This window comes from Kwoniella shivajii, chromosome 2 (genome assembly GCF_035658355.1).
Source record: "Kwoniella shivajii chromosome 2, complete sequence".
Taxonomy (NCBI): Eukaryota; Fungi; Basidiomycota; class Tremellomycetes; order Tremellales; family Cryptococcaceae; genus Kwoniella; species Kwoniella shivajii.
The window spans coordinates 1472849-1493987 of record NC_085909.1 but is presented as its reverse complement, the minus strand read 5'-3'; the positions used below and the strand labels follow the sequence as shown (position 1 = coordinate 1493987).

General features: G+C 42.2%; 8 protein-coding genes across 8 annotated transcripts; 3 read left to right on the top strand and 5 right to left on the bottom strand.

The window, feature by feature from the left end:
- Window positions 1–391: 391 nt before the first annotated feature.
- On the top strand, window positions 392–2152 carry IL334_001918 (uncharacterized protein; the record flags this gene model as incomplete). Its single annotated transcript, XM_062933666.1, has 7 exons — window positions 392–512; window positions 592–684; window positions 760–880; window positions 949–1328; window positions 1423–1652; window positions 1780–1876; window positions 1938–2152. 7 exons carry the CDS (start codon window positions 392–394, stop codon window positions 2150–2152), a joined length of 1257 nt encoding a protein of 418 aa, XP_062789717.1.
- Window positions 2153–2364: 212 nt separating this feature from the next.
- On the bottom strand, window positions 2365–3102 carry IL334_001917 (uncharacterized protein; the record flags this gene model as incomplete). Its single annotated transcript, XM_062933665.1, has 3 exons — window positions 2365–2506; window positions 2623–2701; window positions 2922–3102. 3 exons carry the CDS (start codon window positions 3100–3102, stop codon window positions 2365–2367), a joined length of 402 nt encoding a protein of 133 aa, XP_062789716.1.
- Window positions 3103–3508: 406 nt separating this feature from the next.
- IL334_001916 (uncharacterized protein) lies at window positions 3509–5013 on the bottom strand (the record flags this gene model as incomplete). Its single annotated transcript, XM_062933664.1, has 9 exons — window positions 3509–3519; window positions 3586–3631; window positions 3801–3890; window positions 4036–4123; window positions 4192–4255; window positions 4564–4623; window positions 4756–4811; window positions 4875–4880; window positions 4973–5013. The coding sequence occupies 9 exons, from the start codon at window positions 5011–5013 to the stop codon at window positions 3509–3511; spliced, it is 462 nt and encodes a 153-aa protein (XP_062789715.1).
- Window positions 5014–5548: 535 nt separating this feature from the next.
- On the bottom strand, window positions 5549–8243 carry IL334_001915 (uncharacterized protein; the record flags this gene model as incomplete). The annotated part of the gene is made up of 10 exons (XM_062933663.1): window positions 5549–6047; window positions 6104–6264; window positions 6321–6430; window positions 6484–6634; window positions 6704–6869; window positions 6979–7503; window positions 7560–7655; window positions 7716–7783; window positions 7840–7970; window positions 8162–8243. The coding sequence occupies 10 exons, from the start codon at window positions 8241–8243 to the stop codon at window positions 5549–5551; spliced, it is 1989 nt and encodes a 662-aa protein (XP_062789714.1).
- A 634-nt stretch (window positions 8244–8877) lies between these two features.
- On the bottom strand, window positions 8878–10760 carry IL334_001914 (uncharacterized protein; the record flags this gene model as incomplete). The annotated part of the gene is made up of 3 exons (XM_062933662.1): window positions 8878–9435; window positions 9503–9869; window positions 10111–10760. 3 exons carry the CDS (start codon window positions 10758–10760, stop codon window positions 8878–8880), a joined length of 1575 nt encoding a protein of 524 aa, XP_062789713.1.
- Window positions 10761–11677: 917 nt separating this feature from the next.
- Window positions 11678–15449, bottom strand: IL334_001913 (uncharacterized protein; the record flags this gene model as incomplete). The annotated part of the gene is made up of 4 exons (XM_062933661.1): window positions 11678–12087; window positions 12146–12917; window positions 12980–15235; window positions 15321–15449. 4 exons carry the CDS (start codon window positions 15447–15449, stop codon window positions 11678–11680), a joined length of 3567 nt encoding a protein of 1188 aa, XP_062789712.1.
- Window positions 15450–17198: 1749 nt separating this feature from the next.
- On the top strand, window positions 17199–17767 carry IL334_001912 (glutaredoxin; the record flags this gene model as incomplete). The annotated part of the gene is made up of 4 exons (XM_062933660.1): window positions 17199–17279; window positions 17397–17455; window positions 17529–17551; window positions 17628–17767. 4 exons carry the CDS (start codon window positions 17199–17201, stop codon window positions 17765–17767), a joined length of 303 nt encoding a protein of 100 aa, XP_062789711.1.
- A 1098-nt stretch (window positions 17768–18865) lies between these two features.
- IL334_001911 (uncharacterized protein) lies at window positions 18866–21059 on the top strand (the record flags this gene model as incomplete). The annotated part of the gene is made up of 3 exons (XM_062933659.1): window positions 18866–19027; window positions 19106–19630; window positions 19713–21059. The coding sequence occupies 3 exons, from the start codon at window positions 18866–18868 to the stop codon at window positions 21057–21059; spliced, it is 2034 nt and encodes a 677-aa protein (XP_062789710.1).
- Window positions 21060–21139: the final 80 nt, after the last annotated feature.

Genomic DNA, 21139 nt, shown 5'->3' with positions numbered 1-21139 from the left:
TATATCGGGAGTCGAAGTATATCTGGAAGAGACAAGATGCTGATGATCATGATCATGATCAACGAATAATTGTTTTAAGGGCATGGCATGGAAATTCGTTCGTTCCATTCGTGTTCGACAGGACCCAACGGAAAGCAAAAGGGGTTCGTGCGTCATTACGATACTGTTCTAATCAACATTTGATTCCGCTAACGTCTATTTTGTAATGTCTATTAGTATTCGTGAAAGTGGAGGTCATGAACCAAAAAAGTTGAAAAGTACCAGGCAATAAGAAGTAGCTGTACAAACGATGTTATTGTCAAATCTACATGGTAGACTTATGATCTATCGCATCCACAACAGATCATAAATCAGATATCAGTTCAGAAAAATCACTCGAAGAGTAACAAGAATGGAATCACACGCCGAGGGATCAAGGACAAGCCCATTGCTTGACGAGGAGGTACCGCTTTCTTTAGATGAGTACGTGAGATACGGAAGGCAGATGATCATGCCTGGATTTGGACTTCCAGGTGAGTCACACTCAATCAGCATGTAAATCGCTCACGAATATCATTGGAGCTGACGTGTGATTTGTTCTTTTTAAACTAGCTCAACTAAAGCTGAAAAACGCCAAAGTAGCTATAGTAGGTGCAGGTGGATTAGGTTGTCCAACTCTACAATATCTCGCTGGAGCAGGTGTAGGTAAGTCGACTTCGGACCCTTTGTTCAATCGGTCCAATTCTGACTTGAGAAGTTGTTGACATTGTGATGATTAAGGAACTATTGGGATATTCGATCATGATACAGTCAGTTTAAGTAATTTACACCGACAGATATTACATACGACAGAAAGAGTAGGAATGAATAAAGCTGAATCCGCTAGTATGGCATTAAAATCGTAAGCCAGCTAATCCTTACCTTCATGACACGAGTATTCAACACTCATACAGCAACTATTGTGTATAGATTAAATCCTGAAATCAACCTCTTACCCCATGGTGTACCTATAACACCTTCTACGGCACTATCGTTGTTGAAAGGATATTCAATCTTAGTAGATTGTACAGATCGACCTTTAACTCGATATCTGCTGTCCGACGTATCTGTCAGATTGGATATCCCTTTAGTCTCAGGTGCTGCTATTTCTTCAGCTGGACAATGGGCCGTATATGGTGGTAAACCGCTTCAATCGGGAAAGAAAAGAGCTTGTTATAGATGTATTTGGCCAAGTATTATACCTGGTTCAGCGGGAAAATGCGAAGAAGAAGGTGTATGGAGTGTAGTTACTGGCTTAGTAGGTACTGGGATGGCTTCGGAAGTCATCAAACTTATAATAGGTAAAGAAGGTGTGTACACTCCCCATTCTATTATCGACATTGAAAGGGTAGGACTGAATTCAGCTAATGAATGCCCTTTTCATTGATTCGATCGATGGAATAGATCCAGAACCATTACTTCATTTACATCACTTATGTTCGAATCCATTGATAAGAACTATAAGAATGAAAGGACCTTCGGCGAAGTGTATAGCTTGTGGACCTTCTGCTAGCATAACGGACGATCTTGATGTATATGGATATGAATCATTCTGCGCAGGAGCAGCGGGTCCTGAAGTGGATGAAATGACCGGAATGAAAGATGGTATCCAAGGTGAAAGGATAGATGTCAAGGTGAGCTTTGTGTTCAGGCTTAACTTGTCTGATTTACTATCAAATCTCGAAAATGCCAATCAGAATCTCATCGCTGATGAAGATGACTTTTTTTGCTTGATTAATTCCATCGATTGATGATATATAGGAACTTTCCATATTAATGGAAGCAAATTCGAATATCTCTCTAATAGATACAAGACCTCCAATTGAGTTCGGTATCTGCTCATTACCAAAATCAACGAGTAAGATCTATCAAACGATGCTTCGTTATTCGCTCAGCTAGTTAACTAATAATTTGCATAGATATCCCTCTACCGACCATTCTGGAAGATCCATCTGTACTACCTCCGTCAGAAGAAGTCATCTTCCTCTGCAGGAGAGGAAACGATTCTCAGATAGCCGCAGATGCGTTGCGACGAACGACAAACACGACGGGGCAAAATATCAGGATAAGGGATGTCAAAGGTGGTCTGAGAGCTTGGAGTAAAGTTGTCGATCCAATGTTCCCTGTTTATTGAGGGGCGAGATAGGATAATTGTAGGATAGGTGAATATACCTTGCATTTCTATACCTGTCATATCCATCAACCATGTAAAATCAATGTTCTTGTTTGTTCTACTTTAGTGTTTTTATTTGATCACTCTTTTGCGCAAACCCAAATGAACATAAAGACTCTTGGCTATTTTTCTACAACAAGCCATTTTGTTGACTATGTTAAATTGCATATCAATCATATAGGTTTAGCGAATTCTACCACTTGATCACAATTTCCACTAATACCACCAGCACCGACGGATCTTATACATACAAAAGGTGGACCTTCACCTTCATCCCTTTCTCTCTTATCAGGTATAACGCATTTGATATCCTCTCTATTTGGAGTGAGGAAAGTTCAGTATCAGCGATTCGATTCCCGACATATGAAAAGGTTCCACTTATCTCAGCAGATATGCGTTGAAAGGTAGAATACAATGGAATGCATACTCACGGATATGGACATGGACAATCTGCTGGAGTAGGCACACAAGCTAATGAAGAAGGACAAACGTAACCTGCTCTACAGTGTACTAGTGAATTGCAATTAGGCGTGGTATTGTCAGCTACTTATTTTGCATCATCGTAATGACCTTTGTCAAGCATGTCGTGTTGATATTATCCATGGGAATGCTTCCTCCTATCAATCTGAGCAGTCATGTCCGTTCCTCTATCACGCTTCCACTGGCTTTCCAAGCTCCACGACACTCCTACTCAAAGGAAGGCCAACACAACATAGATGGGTTCACTTACCATTATCCATCTCATTCCAGCCCCTATGTTCTCTCCTGATACCTTGCTGTTGTTGATCTTGATGATGGGGTGGTCCATGTCCACCAAATGGGAAACCACCTTGAAAGAATCCACCAAATTGAGCAAACGTGAATGGTAGTAACACCAAAGTGAATAAGAAAGTGGAAAAATTGAAGAGCATTTTGACAGTTTGGATGAGACAGAAGAACCAGATGAGATAGCCGTAGAAGTAGTGGTAGTATTAATGATAGTGATGTTATGTGAGGGATGAGAAGTCATTGAAACTTTATGGTGAAAGGAGTTGCGATGTGTAAGTCTTAGCGACAAACTCGACAACAGTCTTGCTTGGATAGGCGAAATTCCGACGGAATATTACCAACAACCTCATCCAAGCATGATCTGCTCATATTTGCAACGCCATTCATGAAGGTTGTTGATGTTCTGAAGAGAGTGCAGGCTACAAAAATCGCAAGCTGACAGTCGAGTACGACCTAATGCTCTTGTTATACATGATGCATATTCGCTTATCCCTGAAAAGTATTTTATTCTTACTTTGAGTCTATCAACCTTGCCCTCATTCTTTTCTTTTATTGTTGGACTATACAGACTCAAGTCAGCATTTTCCATTAGATGGTACAATGGACCTGGAAACGGAAGAGCTTACTAGGCTTGATCTTGAAGTGAAGGGTGATAAGAGAGAATATGAAACACTATTGTGCACACATCGATAGTTAGTCTGCTGATCATACTGTCAACCAAACGTGGAACGGTATAACAACGTGAGGGGTGGGGAGGGGGATTAAGGAGTAAAAACCACAAAAAGAACCCCACTCTTCCATCCTCATCAGAGACAGTCGACTATCATTGAGAATCACTTACCTTGAGATCTTGGACGAGATAGTAGAATACTCTTAAACCCTCAGCATCTGAAGATTCATTTACATCTGCTAAAGATCCGATTTTTGCGGTCTACACGTTGGTATGAGATGATGATGGAAAGTTAGTTTTCGTTCTTTCTTCCTCTTTGTCTGAGACCCAGAAGAGATGCCTTTCCTCTCGACGCAGAGGTCGAGGTCGTTTTGACCACCTCAATCGAGGATTAGGGAGAGCTCACCTCAAATGAAATATGTTCTTTATCTATTCTGACTTCCAGTTCTTGTTTGCCCACTACATTCTTTTTAGGCCAAGCTACGTCGTCTTCCCTGTTGCCATACAGAGGAGACATCAGTACTCCATTTGTGTAAGATGTCAAGGGAAGATTCGAAATTACTTTGTGATTTCACTTTCTCGTACAATCCTCTTCAGTTCCTCCACTACAACAGGACCGACGAACACTGCCAAATTAAAAGTCAGCTTTCGTGCCAGAAATACTCAAACAAAGCCGTCCATCATCCATGATCCGTCTTCAGAGAAATGATGACACATTTTCTACTATCCCAATGACTATAGAATCCCGTTTGATAATCCAGAATCCCACGATATTTTTGTTCGCTCAGAGATATCCTTCACCTAACCTCGATCACTCTTTCCTCAACCTTCTTATTCATCTCGAAAGCCGAAGCATCTTTCTAACAGTCATCCCACATGCTAACTCCATCTCATACTTTATCGAACACATTGCCGTAAGATAAAAGATACTCACTTTCTTTTCTGATTAAACTATCATTCCTGTAATTTGAGTTATTGGCATATCTAATTCGACCTAGAGACACAATTGAAGCATCAGCTTGTCACCCTTCTGCCTAGGTGGCCTCGTTGCGCTCCGCACGTCCGCTTGAAGCTTGACCAATGACAAGACAAGAGCAGCGAGTAGGATGTCGACGAATGAACTTACCATGAGCATATTCGAATTCTAAGAATTCATGTCCATGCATTCCTTGATGTCCTGTGCTATTCCCCATGAAACGATGTCAGCTTTTGTTTAGTAGCTTAGAGCTGGGAATCGCAGCTTACTAGTATCTACATGTCATCCAATTCAAATCAGCACAATCTTATATACATATAGAAAACAAAAGTATAGCGAGAAAGAGAGTTAAGAAAGGTGAACGTACCGGAGGTAGAATGGATCTTTTTCTAATTCTGATGTAGCCATTGTATCTTGATTTATGCAGTTTTCTGTCCCTGAGATTATCGATGAGAGTATTCGAACCTTACTAAGTGTTCGCTTTTGTTACTTACGAAAGCGATGAGGACAATTGAGAGATCAACAGTGAACATGAACATGAATGTGACAATATCGTGTTCAGAACACTACTACTCCATCAGGCGGTGTTTTCCACCCATTTTCCCACGAATGTGGCACTCAATCATCATCATCATTATCATCGTCAATATCAGAAAACATTTATTTGCATATATATTCATTTTCCTTCGTGTCTGTCTACTACTATCCACTGCTCCTCTCTTTCCCATTTCACTACTCCAAGCTACGCAAATATCATTCGGTCGTAAAAACCAAGGCTATGGAATTAAGTTATAGACACAGTATAATAGTAAAATATAAACGGTTCAACTCTTCTCTTTCTCGTAATTCATTCTTCCCCAAAACAATGTATTTCTCCATCCACCTGGTTCAACTTCTGATCTTTTGACGATCACCATCGTATTTCTTCCTAATGTTCTCTCCCTTAAAGTTCGCTCTTGGCAGATTTACTTGCTTTGGCACTGATGCTACTCAAAGAAGCAGAGTAAGACGAGGCTGATTTGCTAGCTGAAGAGGCTGAAGCGGCAGCGACGGATGAAGCTGAAACAGCAGACTTGGAAGCTACCAAGTAAGCGCTGCTAAGTGACTTGGAGACAGAGGCGGAAGTCTCAACAGCAGCTTTGGAGGCGGATGCGGCGGAGAGCGACCATGATTTGGAGGCAGAGGAAGCTGAGAGGGAAGCCGAGTGGGCGAAGACGGATGCGGCGGATGAAGCAGATGAAGCGAGGGAAGAAGCGGAAGAGGAAGCGTAAGAAGCGGCAGATGAAGCAGACTTGCTAGCAACGGAGGCAGCAGAGGTCAAAGAGGGGTTGTTGGCGGACTTGGCAGCGACGCTAGAAGCGGATGAAGCGGCAGATGAAAGACTGCTTGAGAGGGATGAAGCAGCGGACACGGCAGCAACGGAAGCAGAAGAGGCGGAAGCACTGAAAAGAGGTCATCGTTAATAAACGGAATGAAGGTTGTGTAAAAGATCACTCACTAAGCACTGACGGAGGCAACAGAGGCAGCGGAGGTGGCACTAGCACCGTAGTAGTTTCCGGCAGAGCTGGCGGAAGATACAGCGTGCTCATAAACGGATGATACGGAAGCGTAAGCTTTGTCGAGTTTCTCTTCGGCGGTCAACTTGGAGGCGGTAAGAAGCTGTTCAGAATTGATCAGTATTGTGAATCGAATCGGCCAAGAAAGGAGCTACGCACCTCAAGGACTCCAGCGAGTTTCTCCTCAGCGAATTCAACACCGCCTGAGATGGTCTCTCGAATGGAGTTAAGAATTTGTTCGACCTTGTTTTGAGATTGGACGTAGTGGACTATGAGTAATGTTAGGACCAGCGATTAAAAGACTAGTTGGCAAGTGACTCACTTCGAACCTCATGGACAAGAGAAGGTCGGGTAGTGAACTTAGTGTCATCGATACCGTAAGATCTAAGTTGAGCTCGGAGACGAGCATCGGGCCAGGCAAGGTATGGTGCGTTGGTGTTCTCCTTGTATTTGGTAGAGATTAGGCTGACCAACTGAATGAGAGCCTGTCAGCTTATTCTCGTCTTTCCTTCGTGATCGGATGGGAAAGAATGAGATCTTACCTCGTCTCGCTTAGCTTGAGCATCAGATTTGAGATAGCCGTGGTCGACGAGCCAAGTTCGGATCTCAGAGTCGTACCATCCGCTCCAGACAGTGTTCTTGGATCGAGTGTAGTGCTCGTTGAGGAGTTTCTCATATTTCTCTTTCTTGAGGTCGGCTGCGTCGGTGCTGCTGTAGTCGAATCGTCAATAAATGGAATGACATTGTCAATTTGTATACTCTTCCGCTTGCTTCGCAGCTTAGAAAGGGTCGGGAAAATAGTGGAAACGCAACATACATTACACCTTCAGAGATCAACCAGTCTCGGGCTTGAGATTCAGTCCATTTGGAGTAAGCGGTATCTTTGCTGTCGTAATAGTTGTCTTTCATGAGGTCGATGAGCTTCTCTCGGGCGGTGGGTTCAGGGTGGACGATACCGTGGTCAACCAACCATTCGTGAATGTTTGAAGTAGACCAAGCCTCGTAGATCGGAGAAGTAGCCTTGAGGTATGCTGCCTTAACATTGTTAAGAAGAGCAGCTCGACCGGTAGGAGCGGGAGTTGAGACTACTTCGTGTTGTTCGAGCCATGTTCGGAGCTGATTGTCATCCCAGGTTGAGAACACATAATCTTTGGCATCATCAAGCTTCTTTTGAGCTTTTGCGGATGCGTATGCAGCTTGGGAAGAAGCAGCGTAGTAGCCGGAAGAGACTGAAGAAGCGGCGTTGTATCCTGCTGAAGATACAGATGAAGCGGCTGAGTATGCGGAGGAAGCAGCTTGATCGGTGGGGTGACCGTAAGCGGCGGTCGAAGCGGCAGAAGCGCTGAAGGTTATGTTTGTCAGCTTATAATTGGCGTTTGAAAAGCTATGACCACTTACGCTTGTTTAGCCTTTACTAAAAGAGCTTCTCGGTTGGATTGAGGGGAAACAACTCCTTTCTCCAATAGCCATTCTCTCAACTGGCTTTCGGTCCAGCTAATGCCAATGTCAAGTAATCAGCGATCTGAATAGACGCTTGAGGTGAGTATAACTTACGTGTCGAGAAGGGAATCGCTGTAGGCTTCGTAGTGAGCTTGAGCTGATCCAGCGGCAGCAGCACCCCACTATATGTGCAAACGTCAGCTGTTTGTCCACTTTCGTTGAATATCTCGCGACTTACCTTGGCAGCAGCATCGGCATTGTCAGCTACTTGTTTTTGAATCTCAGCAAGAGTTGCAGAGTCTTTTACTGCGATTCCTTGTTCGTTGAGGAATGCGACAGATTGATCAAGAGACCAATCTTCGTAGACGGCTGCGGAGATGGATGGGTGGCGTAGAAGCGACCAAAGTTGGATGGCAGAGCAACGAACAATCAATTGTTTTTTTGAACATGAGGAAGGGAAAAGGGGGAGTGGAGAGAAACGATTCATCAGCGTGTGTATCTTGCGCAAGGGACTGCAACCGATGTAGATGATGGTTTGTACTGAGGATGCTCATACTCACGCTTGTCTTTGCCAAATAATTTGGCTTCGTTACCAGCTGCAAGAGCCAGAACAGTGATCAAGAGTGTTCTTGATACTCTCATATTGATTTATCTTTTTAATTAACGGAAAAAGGGGGGGTAAGGTGAAGAAGTGGTATTGGTTCTAGTCCCTCTTTATTATTAAGTATTAGAGAAAGAGAAAGACGAGGAATGATGAGGAGAAGAAAGAGAAAGAAAAGATGAGAATAGTGAAAAGATGCAATGGGATGCAAATGACAGTGGGAATCTGGGGTATGGTGGTGACAGGTTTCTCTTGATTTGGTTTTTTCCTATACTCTCACTGTGAGCATCACTCGGTACGATGACGTCAATGGTTCAAATTGAAAATATATATGCATGACGCGACCATCACTTCATGTACCACTTCATATACACAATTTGATCCCGTTACCATGGTCTGGTATGTGGTGTTAGTCAGAGATGAGATAGGGGAATGGCTTGCATACGTGGAACTTGGCATATATGGCATATCAAGAAAAGAGAACATTTACAGGTATACTTCTTGCTATTATATGGACTGATTCGACACACGACTATATATAATATATATATATATATATGGAATTAGATATGGATATTAACGGTAGCTAACGAGGACTGTAGGAGACATACAACAATTGTCAATCGGATCTTAACCTGCCAATTCTTATTATAAATTACTATATCATCTCATCCTTCAGTTCTTCTTGGTCTTCTCTTTCACTCTATCTACCGTGTTGTTGACTGTGTTTTTAGGATTTTCGATTGCGTTGAAACCTTTTTCAAGATCACCAGTTACACCTGATGCTACACCATCACCGTTCTCGCCATTGACATTATTAGCTCTTTCTTCTAGATCTTCTTCATCTGATGAACTGATAGAACCACCATCTGACGAGATTGATCCTTGTCCATAAACGACATGATCACCTTCTTTACCTTTGACTTTCTTTTGAGTCTCCTTTATCTTCTTCAACTTCTCGTCGTCACACGCCATCACTTTGATCTTTAATCCCTCGAAATTCTTCTTGAGGAATTTAGTGTAGATTGGTATGAGATCTGCGTTGGGTCGATAAGTACCACTGTCGTTATCAATGATCAATTCGTATAAAGCTGGGTTTTTGGGTGGAGCTGAATTTGGTGGTCCATCAGGAAGGTTCTCATCTGGATGAGTATGTTGATCCGGATCATCTGGTGATTCATCCGCATGAGCAAGTCTCCGAATCAGGAATTCACCTGACCATGCGATATAGATCTGGGGCAGGTTGAGGCACGGGATCAGTAAATTCCTCCCCGAGGATTAAAAACGTAAAGAGACTCACGTTTACATCCGAATGCATGGTATGTTTACTCAATAAATCAATTCCAAATTCTTTTCCAGTTTCAGTGAATCTCAATAACCCATCTAAAGTGAGAACATATGTGAATATTCTACCACCTTGATCGAAATCACACATTTCCAAGAATTTCAATGTAAATTCTTTTGACGGTCCATCGATCTCACCATGTTGAGTTTGTTTATCAAAGTTGTATAGTCGTTCATGTTGATGATGTAATGCTTTATTCAATATTTTACCTCTTATTCCCGTTGATTCAAACATCCCCCCTACAAAGGTCTTGAACTCGACGAATCGATGATAGAGCTCGTTGGGGACTGGTCCGGTGAGCTGGATCTCGTTCGCTTGGAAGCTGTCCAACGGGAAGGGGGTGGGGAGGGGGCAAGGTGCAGATGAGGAGGAGGAGGACGAAGAAGGGGGAAGAGATAATTAGACGTTGAAGAAGGGAAGAAGGGAGGGGTGAAGAAGGGAAGAAGGGGGGGAGGAGGGGGAGGGGGGAAGGGGGGAAGGGGGGAAGGGGGGAAGGGGGGAAGGTCGTCAGTGAAAAGAACTTTGACGTTTTCCCATTATATAGATGGATTTTGATCACTCACTTGTATTTCTCAACACCTTTTTTATCTTCACTTTTAACACCTGTCATCCTACCGATAACAGGACTGTAATGTATCCACCAAAAATTATTAACGGTATAAGCTTTTCCCAGATTATTATCTGTTTTACCCAAGACTTGAATGGACAAAAAAAGGTTTGCATGTAATTTTGATTTTCCGATTGTTGAGCATAACCATCTTGCTGTATAGGCTTTTAAATCTGCGCCTGATTTTTTGACTTTATACTCTTTGTTGTTAATGCCTTTGCCCCAATTTTCGTTTATCTCACCTGTTTCCAGTTCTACTTTACCTAATCTGTCATCGTGATCGGATGGATCCTCATCGTATATTCTTGCAGACAGAGATAATCCATCTGAAGGTATACCTGCTATCGTCCATGATGATTCCCATTCAGGTTCAAGGTTTTTTCGTATCGTTTTACTTCTCCAGCGCAAGTATGGATCTTGTGAATGTCGGGTAGAATGTGAAGTTTTCACTTGAGCAAGGATAAATGGATCGGCTGATCCATCTCCGAAATCCGCTACTGGAAGATTCGTGGCTTTGTGAAATGTAATCTTGACTGTATATGTAGGTTTGGATGATGATGGTAATTTCGTGGAATCATATCCTCCAGCAGGTTTATCGTCTCCCATCTTGATTCCTGTTTGCTGGGACTGGAGACTTGAGACTGGAGACTGGGGACTGGGGACTTGAGACTCGAGACTTGATGCCTGAGGATCAAGGGTTAACCGGTAGTAGAGTTAATGAAAGGAATGTGAGTCGGGTGGCAAGTGATTCAAGCTGTGTTGATCCTCAATCTATCGATTAACTCAGTAGCTTCGTGTATGTAGCTATTTCTATTGAGAATCAACGAGAGGTAAAGATTGACTGCGATGGTAGAGTTGAACTGCTGATTCGTCACTACGAGTAGTTTATTTGAAAGATGAGCAAAAAATGTTTATAAATAGGTTTTTGTTATTTTTTCTTCGTTATCAATTTTCTCACGGATGAAAACAAAGGATCTCTCGTAAATAAGATAAAATATTTCACTCGTTAGGTCTAAAAATAAAAAGTACGTCGGGCAATTATAGCCGAACAAAGGGAAAAAACACAACTAAACAGCAGACGAGTTTAGTACCCAGACTGAAATGAAATGGCAATTGTATGTATTACGAGTAGTATGCACAACCAATTCTGCAGGGAACTTAGACTGCTTGATGTTTGTTCAAGATCAACCATAGTGATCTCTTCTACGAGGAAGCAGATGACAGTTTACCCATGCGAGCTTGCTACGTATGATGGCATACAAGAGCGCTGTCAAGCAATTGCTCAGTCCAACATCCTCATCAAGTTAAAAAATTACTTCATACGATTTTCCTATTTACGCTATTCCAATTTAGTTATGATGATGTACATGTATGTATATCCTTGAAGCCCCTCGTTTATTCTCGTAAGATCGTGAAATTGCCCTATCTCGTATCTATTTGTCAAGTTCCCGAAACAAAACATTCAAAATTTCCCAAATCATGATTGTCGAGGCGTTCTTCAATCCGCGACCGGACCTCACTCCCTAAGCTGCGTATCCTAACCATTCGCCTTCATCCCCGACTTCCTCTGTGATCCCTCTTTGCATCACCATTCCCATTCCCATACTCGGACTCATACTATCTTCTAAAATCTCTTTCTCCTCCACTACATATTCACTTCCCCTTACAATCGTCATACCTGACGTACTAACTTGGCCCAACATACCCAGTAGGGAAGGTAAGTTGTTCAATGTTGGACAAGTCAAATTCCATCCTGATGATTGAGTTAAAGATGATTTGAGGGATCTTAAAGAAGGCGAAGTTGAAAGACTTCCTTGTAATGATGACGATGAAGATGATGAAGGTAAGGTGAACGCAATGGTTATCGGAGATGAAGGATATCTACAAGAATGTGAAACTGGAGTTAGAGTGATGGAACATAAGTTTGAATAACCTAATGATCAATGGTCAGCTGAAGTTACCAAGGAGCAAGCCATCCTATATCAACTCACCATTCCATCCACTCCAGTCTTTCACTTCTGAAACTTTACCCACACCACCTTCTAATTCACTTAAAACCCTCAATGAACCATTGGTTTTCTTTTTGTTTGAACCAACGCTGAATAATCCACTTTTCTCATGAACGTTATTACCCAATAGTATCAAGTCATCAAATATCAACATTGTCAAAATATCTTCTTTCTTCTTATTTTTCATCGAACTGGGTGTACTTGGCCTTGAATTATCGATGAAAGAAGAAGTGGATGAGGGTGATCTGGTGACTGACGGTCTGGATGGTGAAGTGATAGAAGAGAATGAAGGTGAAGGTTTAGTTATACTGTTGGATCTTGAAGGTGGCCCAGAACAGAATGAGGATCCATTAGACGAAACCGAGAATGCGGAAGTTCGTGATGGTGTCAAAGAAGCTGAAAAGTCCCATGGAGATATTGATGAAGGCGCTGAAGAAGAAACCGAAGACGAGATTGATCCTCTGGAACTATGCATCGAACCTGATCTACCTCTTGCTGCGATGGCTGATGAAAGCTCTCTGGCAGGTGGTACACGAACTACTTGCGCTTGACCAAGAAGCTTTCGCCCTCTTATGGCGAGTGTAAAGCTTTCCGGTAATCCAACAAGTCGAGATTCGAGCGATTGTAGTTGTTCAAAGTCTTCTTCTCTCGCTTTGGTGGCTTGCAGGTTCAAAATTATCGACTCTGTTGCCGAGAGCAATGACAATATTTCAGGATGAGTGCGATGAGGATGGGGAGTAACGTCGAGTAGTCGCTACCAGTTCCCGAGTCAGTTGGCATGATACATTGGGGCCAGATAAGATACGTTCTACTCACCTTCAAGAACAAAGGGTATTTTGTCAATCTTTGCACAGGTTTCAACAACATACTACCCAAACTCATTGAACCCAAAACTTCTTCTTTCATTTGCATTCTTACGAATTCACCAAAAACACTATCCGGATCTCTGACATTTTCTTCGACAAGAGCTACCACGCTTTCGAATCTAATCAAATACCATTCATGTACTTCTAACCTTGGTACCCATGATTTGAAAGTTGATACGAATGACTCGACATCTAAGACATCAGATTTCCTTCTCATATCCCTTTCACAAGTTGATAGTACTCCATGAGCATGTGTGATACATTCCAATGAATCGAATAATTCTGTTATTCTACCTGGGATTCCGTCGATCCATCTGCCTTGAGGTGTTTTCAAAGGAGTGGCGAAAAGTCTTAATACAGTCCGCATCGAGTTGATGAACGCATGTTCTGTTTCACACATCTCCCAAATCACCTCTTGTCGCTTGACTTCCATTGGACCGCAAGTCTGTAATAACCGAGTATATATTTCATCGTTTGAAAGTGATGACCTCCAAGTGGATGTGGGTGTTGCGGGAAGTAAAGGTGAGGCAGGTTCTAGACAATTTGAATAACCTGATGAAGCTACTTCAAAAACTTCTCTTCTTGCTCGGGAAGCGGGTCGAGGTGGTTCAGGTGTACGAGACAAAAGTTCAGAGGATGATCCAAATTGTTTGGGTCTACGAGGTGGTGTGGAGCTAGGTTGTTTTCTTGAACCTGAATTTCTCCTTATAGGAGTCAAATCGATTCGAGACGCCGAGGAGACGATATTATTCATTGTGCTCATACTAGGTGAAGAGTATACTTCCTGAATAGATGATTTGGGTTCAGGCCATCCGTGAGATTCGGCGATTTCATGTTGAATTATAGATTTGGGTTTAGCTTTGTCCAGGTATGGTAAAGGGCGTGAGATTGATGTGACAGGACTGGCAAGAGCTTGTCCGGAAGAAGAAGTCATGACGAATGATTCGTCTGATGATTCACCTTCCACTTCTACTTCAGATAACTCAGGTTGTTCGCCGCCAAAAGCCCAGAAATACCCACCGTCACCGTTGTCCGGAAGACTGTCAAGTTCCGGAGAGAAAGGATTCTCTTCTGCCAAGGTGTTCTCGCTGAACGACCAGGGTTGATTGAAATCCAAATTAGCTACTAAACCTCTCAAAGCAGATAGTCGTCTTTGAGCTGAATCACGTTTTCTACCTCCCATAGGTATCGAAGTCGATATCTCTCCCAGCGCCGTTGTTAAAGCAGTACTAGAATCAGGAGGTAAGGTTGTCGGTTTCGGTTGAGTGTCAGATGAGAACGGTCGAGGTGTCGATGCTGGCGACAGAGTTACAGTAGATATTGATTCACCTGAAGGCGATATACTTCTTGCGAAATCAGGTTGAGGGGGTAACAAATCCGAATGCGATTGAGGTGTAAGTGATAAAGGTCTTGGAGCGAGTAATGGTGATTTTCTAGATGAAGGCGCTATAGCTGAAGATGGTGAAGGATAAAGAGAAGCTGATCTTCTCGCTGGTCTAGGTGGCGTGTTATCTGTCCCTGTAGATGTGGAGATATTTGTATTCTGATTTCGAATTGAGGATCTACTTGGTGTTCTATCCGTCATTGGTGAAGATGAAGTCATAGGAGGTGTGGGTAAATAAGCTAAATCTTCCGTACTTGTATTCGAGCTTGTACTATCACTTGAAGACCCGTATGAAACAGAGACAGCTCTCGATCTTCTTCCTTCTCTGCTGACGATGATCTGTACCTCATCCGTGAGATTTAGACCGAGACCAATTCCTTCGGAAGAGTAATCCACTGCGATCCGCTTAGATCTTACGCTAGCTGGTGAAGCGTAGGGTGAATTATGCTCTGAGCCAGTGGCGATGGATAAAGGGAGAGCAGGAAGTAATTTTGGATTCGATCTAGATGCCCGACGACTCCTTACGGGAGGAGGTGGAGTTGAGACTCTCTGAGAAGTCGTCGAAGATGAAGATGAAAATGAAGATGAAGATGCAGTAGAAGATGCAGTAGAAGAGTATGAAGAAGACGAAGCTGATCGAACGATAGGGGATGAATGGAGATTAGGTGATGGAGATGCGGATGCGGATGCAGATGGGAGACCGTACATTGTCGCGGGAGATGGAGATGCCGGTAAAGGAGGTACAGGTGGTGGTGCAGGTGCTGCACGATGAGGTGAAAGTACATGTCGAGATGATCGAGTCATTGATGTATACGGGGATGTCTAAGTCGTTTTATTCAATGATTAGGAGCAGTAAAGTGAAATTAGCTAAAGTTGAATACAAAAAATACGGGAATGTAAAACCTACAGGTGTGTCCCATGGAGGCAATGGAGGAGTTTCAATCAAATGTGATGATGAGTATATCGAAGATTTAGAGCGACTACTAGCCGGTGATTTAGGTTGTCGTAATTGTGGTGAAGAATATAAATTCGGCATGTTGTTCTGAACTACTTTTCGTTATCGTAATCGATAACGGTAATAGCCAGTTGATCGCGACGACTACTTCCGGAAGAGTAATATGCTAATGGTTTTACTGTGAGCTTGTTTGACTATCCTATCCGAATCAATCGAAAAAAGAATATTCTGACTTGACTTGATTCCAAAAGGGGGATGCTTATGGTTATGAAAAACTTGTTCTTGTCTTATCATGAATCAAATGATAAAGTATATGTCTTTGAGGTGTATAATACCCTTGTTATCGAAAAGTAGATGAGAATGTGATGACTTGAGCAACTTCGTCAGTGGTATCCAAGCCCGGTTGAGGTCGTTCGTAGATGATAATGTTGATCCTTTCTTTCAAGCTTGGTTTTTGGGGGAAGATTTCAGTCCAGACTGGTTTTTTCTAGTATACCCGCTTTTCGTTCGAATGTAGTTGGACCAGCCTTGACTATCTTCTATTCCGAAAGGTAGGAATGGATGTTTCAATGATGATGGGTAATTCGCACTGATACAACAGCGTTACGCTTCAAGCATCAAACACCCAGAAGCACAGAAAGTAAAGATACGAATGGAGGGGGACAATTCTTGGTTGAAGAGATGCCTTTTGATGATATGATGATCAGGTCAAGGGGAAGGGTTCATCATTCTGGCTTGAGAACTCACCGTGCATATTTTGCAGTGCAATGCTCATCAATCTTTTAACGATTAAAAGGGGGGTTTCGATCGATCTTTGCATCAAGATAAAGGGATACTAGGAAGTCCAGACTTTCCAACAAGTGTGGAAAACACTCCTCTGTTCTGCCTCTCCCCCTACGTGAGATGACTTTATCGATCTCTCCTTTCTCCTTTATCTGATTCCAGATAATTCTCGCCCCTCCTTCCTTCAATGCAACTCACAGCAAGGGCGAAAGATGGAATGTTTCGACGCGTGAGACCGTGCTTGTTGATGAGGATCACCCTTGGACCCGATCAGAACAAAAAAGATCAATCGCGACATGGTGAGCAATCTCAAACGATTAGTGTGACCAGGAACAGAAGGAACGGAGTACCTATTTGTCAGAGTTTCATATAGCAATGTAAGGTTTTCATCAATTTCTATTGTGTTTCGTCTGGGGGATAAGGTGGATTTGAGAATGTGTGTGTGTGTGTGTGTTTCATGTTTTCATTCCAGTGATGTGGGAACTGACACGCGACGGAGGGAGGGAGCGGAATCAAAAATACTGCAAGATTGAACAGTTTGTAATCCTTACTCGAGTAGGATGAAACGAGCTCTCCTCTATCTTCAACGAGTAAAGCATGCATCTATCATCAACATGAGAACGGCGAAGTGGACGCGATAGAAGGGTGAACATGTAGCCAGAAAATGAAGAACGTTGAATCAGCAGAGAACTAGTATAACCTGTAGACTCGTTCAATCGCCGCGTGTAATGTAATGGTGAATGACCAATCCGAGTGAAAACAAGATGAATAATAATGAAAATGGTGACAAATGACGATTTGACGTCAGAGAGAAAACGCCGCTTAAGTTATGATTTATAATTATCATCCTTTCAGCATAAAAACATCATATCATTGTCGATTCATCCCATCATTTTAATTGCTTTCCGTATATAAATGTTAAATACTGCGATCAAACGAATAAACGTTTTATCATCCCATTTATTGTTAACTAAACCTACATCAACTGCATCTGCATCTGCAAGATCATTCAAACTGGGTTCTTCATTCTCAACTACATCACCAGCCATGTCTGCCGAAATTAAACAACTCGTTGATTCAACTATCAAAAACAACAAAACCGTTGTTTTCTCTAAATCTTACTGTCCCGTAAGCTGCACGCCTATTACAGTTCACAAATCAGCTCAGCTCTGATGAACGAAGGCAGAGAACGTTTTCATTTATGGATGCGTATAGAAAGCTGATAGTCTGCGCATTTCCTTCTAGTACTGTAAGAAAGCCAAGTCTTACCTCGCTGAAGATACAAGTGATCTTACCGTCTTTGAGTAAGTCTTTTCTTGCCACTCTTCAGTGTTTCTTGATCCTCCTAGTCCTTATGCTGATTCCGATTGTGTTCAGACTCGATGAGAGAGATGATGGATGTGAGTACACTATACCATCCCGATCCCCGAAACCGCTTGTGTATCTAGCCCGCTGACTAATCATCCATATATATAGCTGCCATCCAAGCTTACCTCAAAGAACTTAATGGTCAAGGTACCGTTCCCCATGTCTACCTTAACCAAGAATTCATTGGTGGATCTTCAGATTTATTGAAGTTGTCCCACGATCAAATCAAGAAGAAGATCTCTGCTTAAGTAGTTAAATGATCATAAAAGCTCAAGCGGTCCTTTTCCTTGATAAATATACAAGTATAAGATAAAGTGATACATGCATGTATCGATGATGAACCCTTTCTTTTGTCTTGTTACACATACTCCATACGAGGCTGTCTGTAATTTGATGACACCTTTTTGGCGGGACATCGTACAGCGAAATGCGCCTGGCAATGGAGGAAATACGGGTAGGAGGTTTTGAACCGTCGATTGCTTCCCAGAACCACAGCTGTAAATTGAGATAGGGTTAATTATACATCCCGGTTGTATATATGGTTAATTATAATTTACGGCAGAAGTATGAACAACAAATACTCGTGTATATCCCATCTATTATTGATTCAGTCTTTTCATTCACACAGCCTGTCTCTTCTGCCAGTCATACAATAGATACGTCCTTCATAATTAGCATTGTCGAGTACGGTGTGAAAGGGAAGGGAATCAAGGATCTGTCGGTACATCCGAGACATCTTTCCTCCACAAATCAATTCAATTTCTCTCCTCTAAACGAAACGCAACTTCTCCCAAAACCTTTCGGCTTGAATGTATCCGTGTATAGCTTCATGCTAGCATTTAACCAACTATTGCTCTCACTTTGAGTATCCCCAACACCCAACAGCAACATCACCCATATCTGGAATATCTGGAATACCTTTACCTCTTCCCAGTTTACTCAATTGCCTCACCTCAAACGGGACTTCGGAATAGAGCGGTAGTGTTGATGGACGGCCGAAGGAAGTAGTGGGTGATAAAGGATAGTCAAGAAAATTGGTTTTAAAGAACGGACTTGGATACTCTGGGGCAATACTGTGTCCTCGATTGAAAGGATCATACATTTTTTTGGTAATTGACAAAGTCAAGAGTCATCGGTAACGAATTCAGAGACATATCAACCTTATTTTTCTTTTTTGGCATATACGACTTCCAGATCAATGTCATACCCTCAACCCTATTTTACGATACGACTCGGCTGTTATATTGCTATATAACACTGGAAATCTAACGACGCTCCCTTTATCCCCTTCTCTTTTCCTCTCTCTTCTTTCATTCAAAATACCTACGTTCGTTATCGTAGTCAAGATGCCTTTACCTACATCCGGTTCGATCCCGTTGATCGCTCCTAGAACTGATCAACAGCCTAATCAAGCTTATCTCATCAAGTTCCCAGAAGAAGTATGGTCCTCACTTCAGGAATACGCTGGAGGAGGAATAGAGGTGACTGTAGCAGCAGATGGGAAGATGGTGAGTATGCCTCTTATCTGGCTCATACCGTGATACATGTTAAAACCTGGAACTGAATCCATGTTTGGAATTGAATAGACACTTGATATACCTAATTTACCTCCTACACCACTTGATCCTAGATCATCAGCAATACCATCCGAACTTCTCTTATACAACCCAAATACACCTAGTTTATCTCTCAATGCGATAGCGACTGATCGATTGAATATACCTTTGAGTTCAGTTTCGACTTCCAGAGCAGCTGATAAACTCAAAGCTCAAGGCGATGCTATCGATAGAGAAAGAAAAGAACGTTCAGTTAGAGTCGAAGGTTCTGCACCACCTTTAAACAATAATAAGAGAAATGTCGAAAAGTTTGCTCCTGGAATCGGGATTGCAAACGCAAGTTCTATAATGGCTAGAACCAATAGTTCTCCTCAAATCAAAAGTTCAACTATCACACCTGCAGCTACGACAAATGGTACAGGTACGGGTACGGGTCAAATGATACCTCTTAAAACTAGAGTCATGCAATTATTGGCTCTGGGTCCAACTACCGTATCAGATATAATTAGAAGAGTTGGTGGAGATGAACAAAATGTCATGAGAGTAGTCAATGTAGTAAGTTCCCCTTATGTTCCCAAGATCCTCTACGTTTGGATGACATTCGACTAATCCAAGCTGATGACGATGGATCAAATAGGTCGGTAGAGCTTCTTCCACTCATCCACCAACATATACACTTTTACCCAATCAATATTCCAAAATCAAATTAGGTCCAGGACAATGGAAATATACATATGCGGAGCAACAGCAAGTGATTCGACTTGCGAGAGAAGCTTTTGATGAACTTGATTTATCGCCTGATGCAGAAGAAAGAGCTGAATTAGATAGAAAAGAAAGTGAATTGGAAGCTGGATATCAGAGTGCTGCAAGTTCTAGTGGATCAAGTCAAGAAAAACTCTTATCCTCTACTAACATGACTGCTACCGCTGCCACCGTTGCTACTGTACCTTCTGTTCCACAAAATGGATTATCAATTGCACCTCCACAATCAAACGCTCCATCAGCTGCAAGATCTAAATCTAGTAACGGTACGACGAGTAAGAAGACTGGACCTCAAAGCAAAATTGCGAGAGAAAGAGCAAAATTCATGGCTGAGAAAAATAGATCATCAAGTTTACCGAATACCAAACAACCAGAAGGTACTGCTAGTCCACGTATAGTCCCCATGGAAATCAAAGCGACCCCAAAAGAAAAAGAGAAAGAAAAAGTGGAACCAAAGGAGAAAAAGACAAAGGATAATGGCAGAATCAAGGAGAAAGAAAAGGGACACGGGAAAGGGAAAGGGAAAGAAGTCGACTACTCTTCAGATGATGGTGAAGATGATGAACCTCTCAGGGGACGAGCGATGAACAAGGAGAAGAAAGCAAAAGAAGATCCAGCGAGGAAAGAACGACCCACTTTGGCTGAGCGAGTCAAGGAGAAAGAAAGGGCTAAAGCAAAAGAAAAGGAAAGGATATCACCGACGAGGAAGAAAAGGGATTATTCATCATCATCAGATTCTGGCTCCGGTTCTGGGTCTGGATCAGAAGAAGAAGGTGAAATTCGTGGTAGACCGGTTTCCAAAATTAGGAGAAACTCTTCTCCAACGAGAACGAGTACATATTCAACGATTGCAACTTTTAAACGTAAATCACCTCCTAGTGAATTAGTATTGACATCATCAACAAAATCAACTTCTAATTCAGCATCATCTTCAACTCATCCTTTTTCTGCACCTCTACCCAAAACTTCTTTGGACAGTAACAAATCAGGTAAATCCACTGCATCAGATCCTGAACCTGATCAAGAAAAGTTAAGAGATAGATACGAAGAGTTGTATCCCGCTTATCAATTATTGACTAAACGATTAAGTAAAATCCATCAAGCTGCTGAAACGGGTTTGAACGTTGATATGGATCAACAAGAAGTAAGCAAATTAGTCAATAAATGGGAAAAATGGCATAATGAATTACAAGGTATAAGAAGATGGTTCAGTGAATCGTGAGGAAAGATATTTCTATATGGAGTGTAGATAAATTTGCTGAAAGGGTTTTGTATGTTTCTCAGTTTTATCTGTTGCATTTT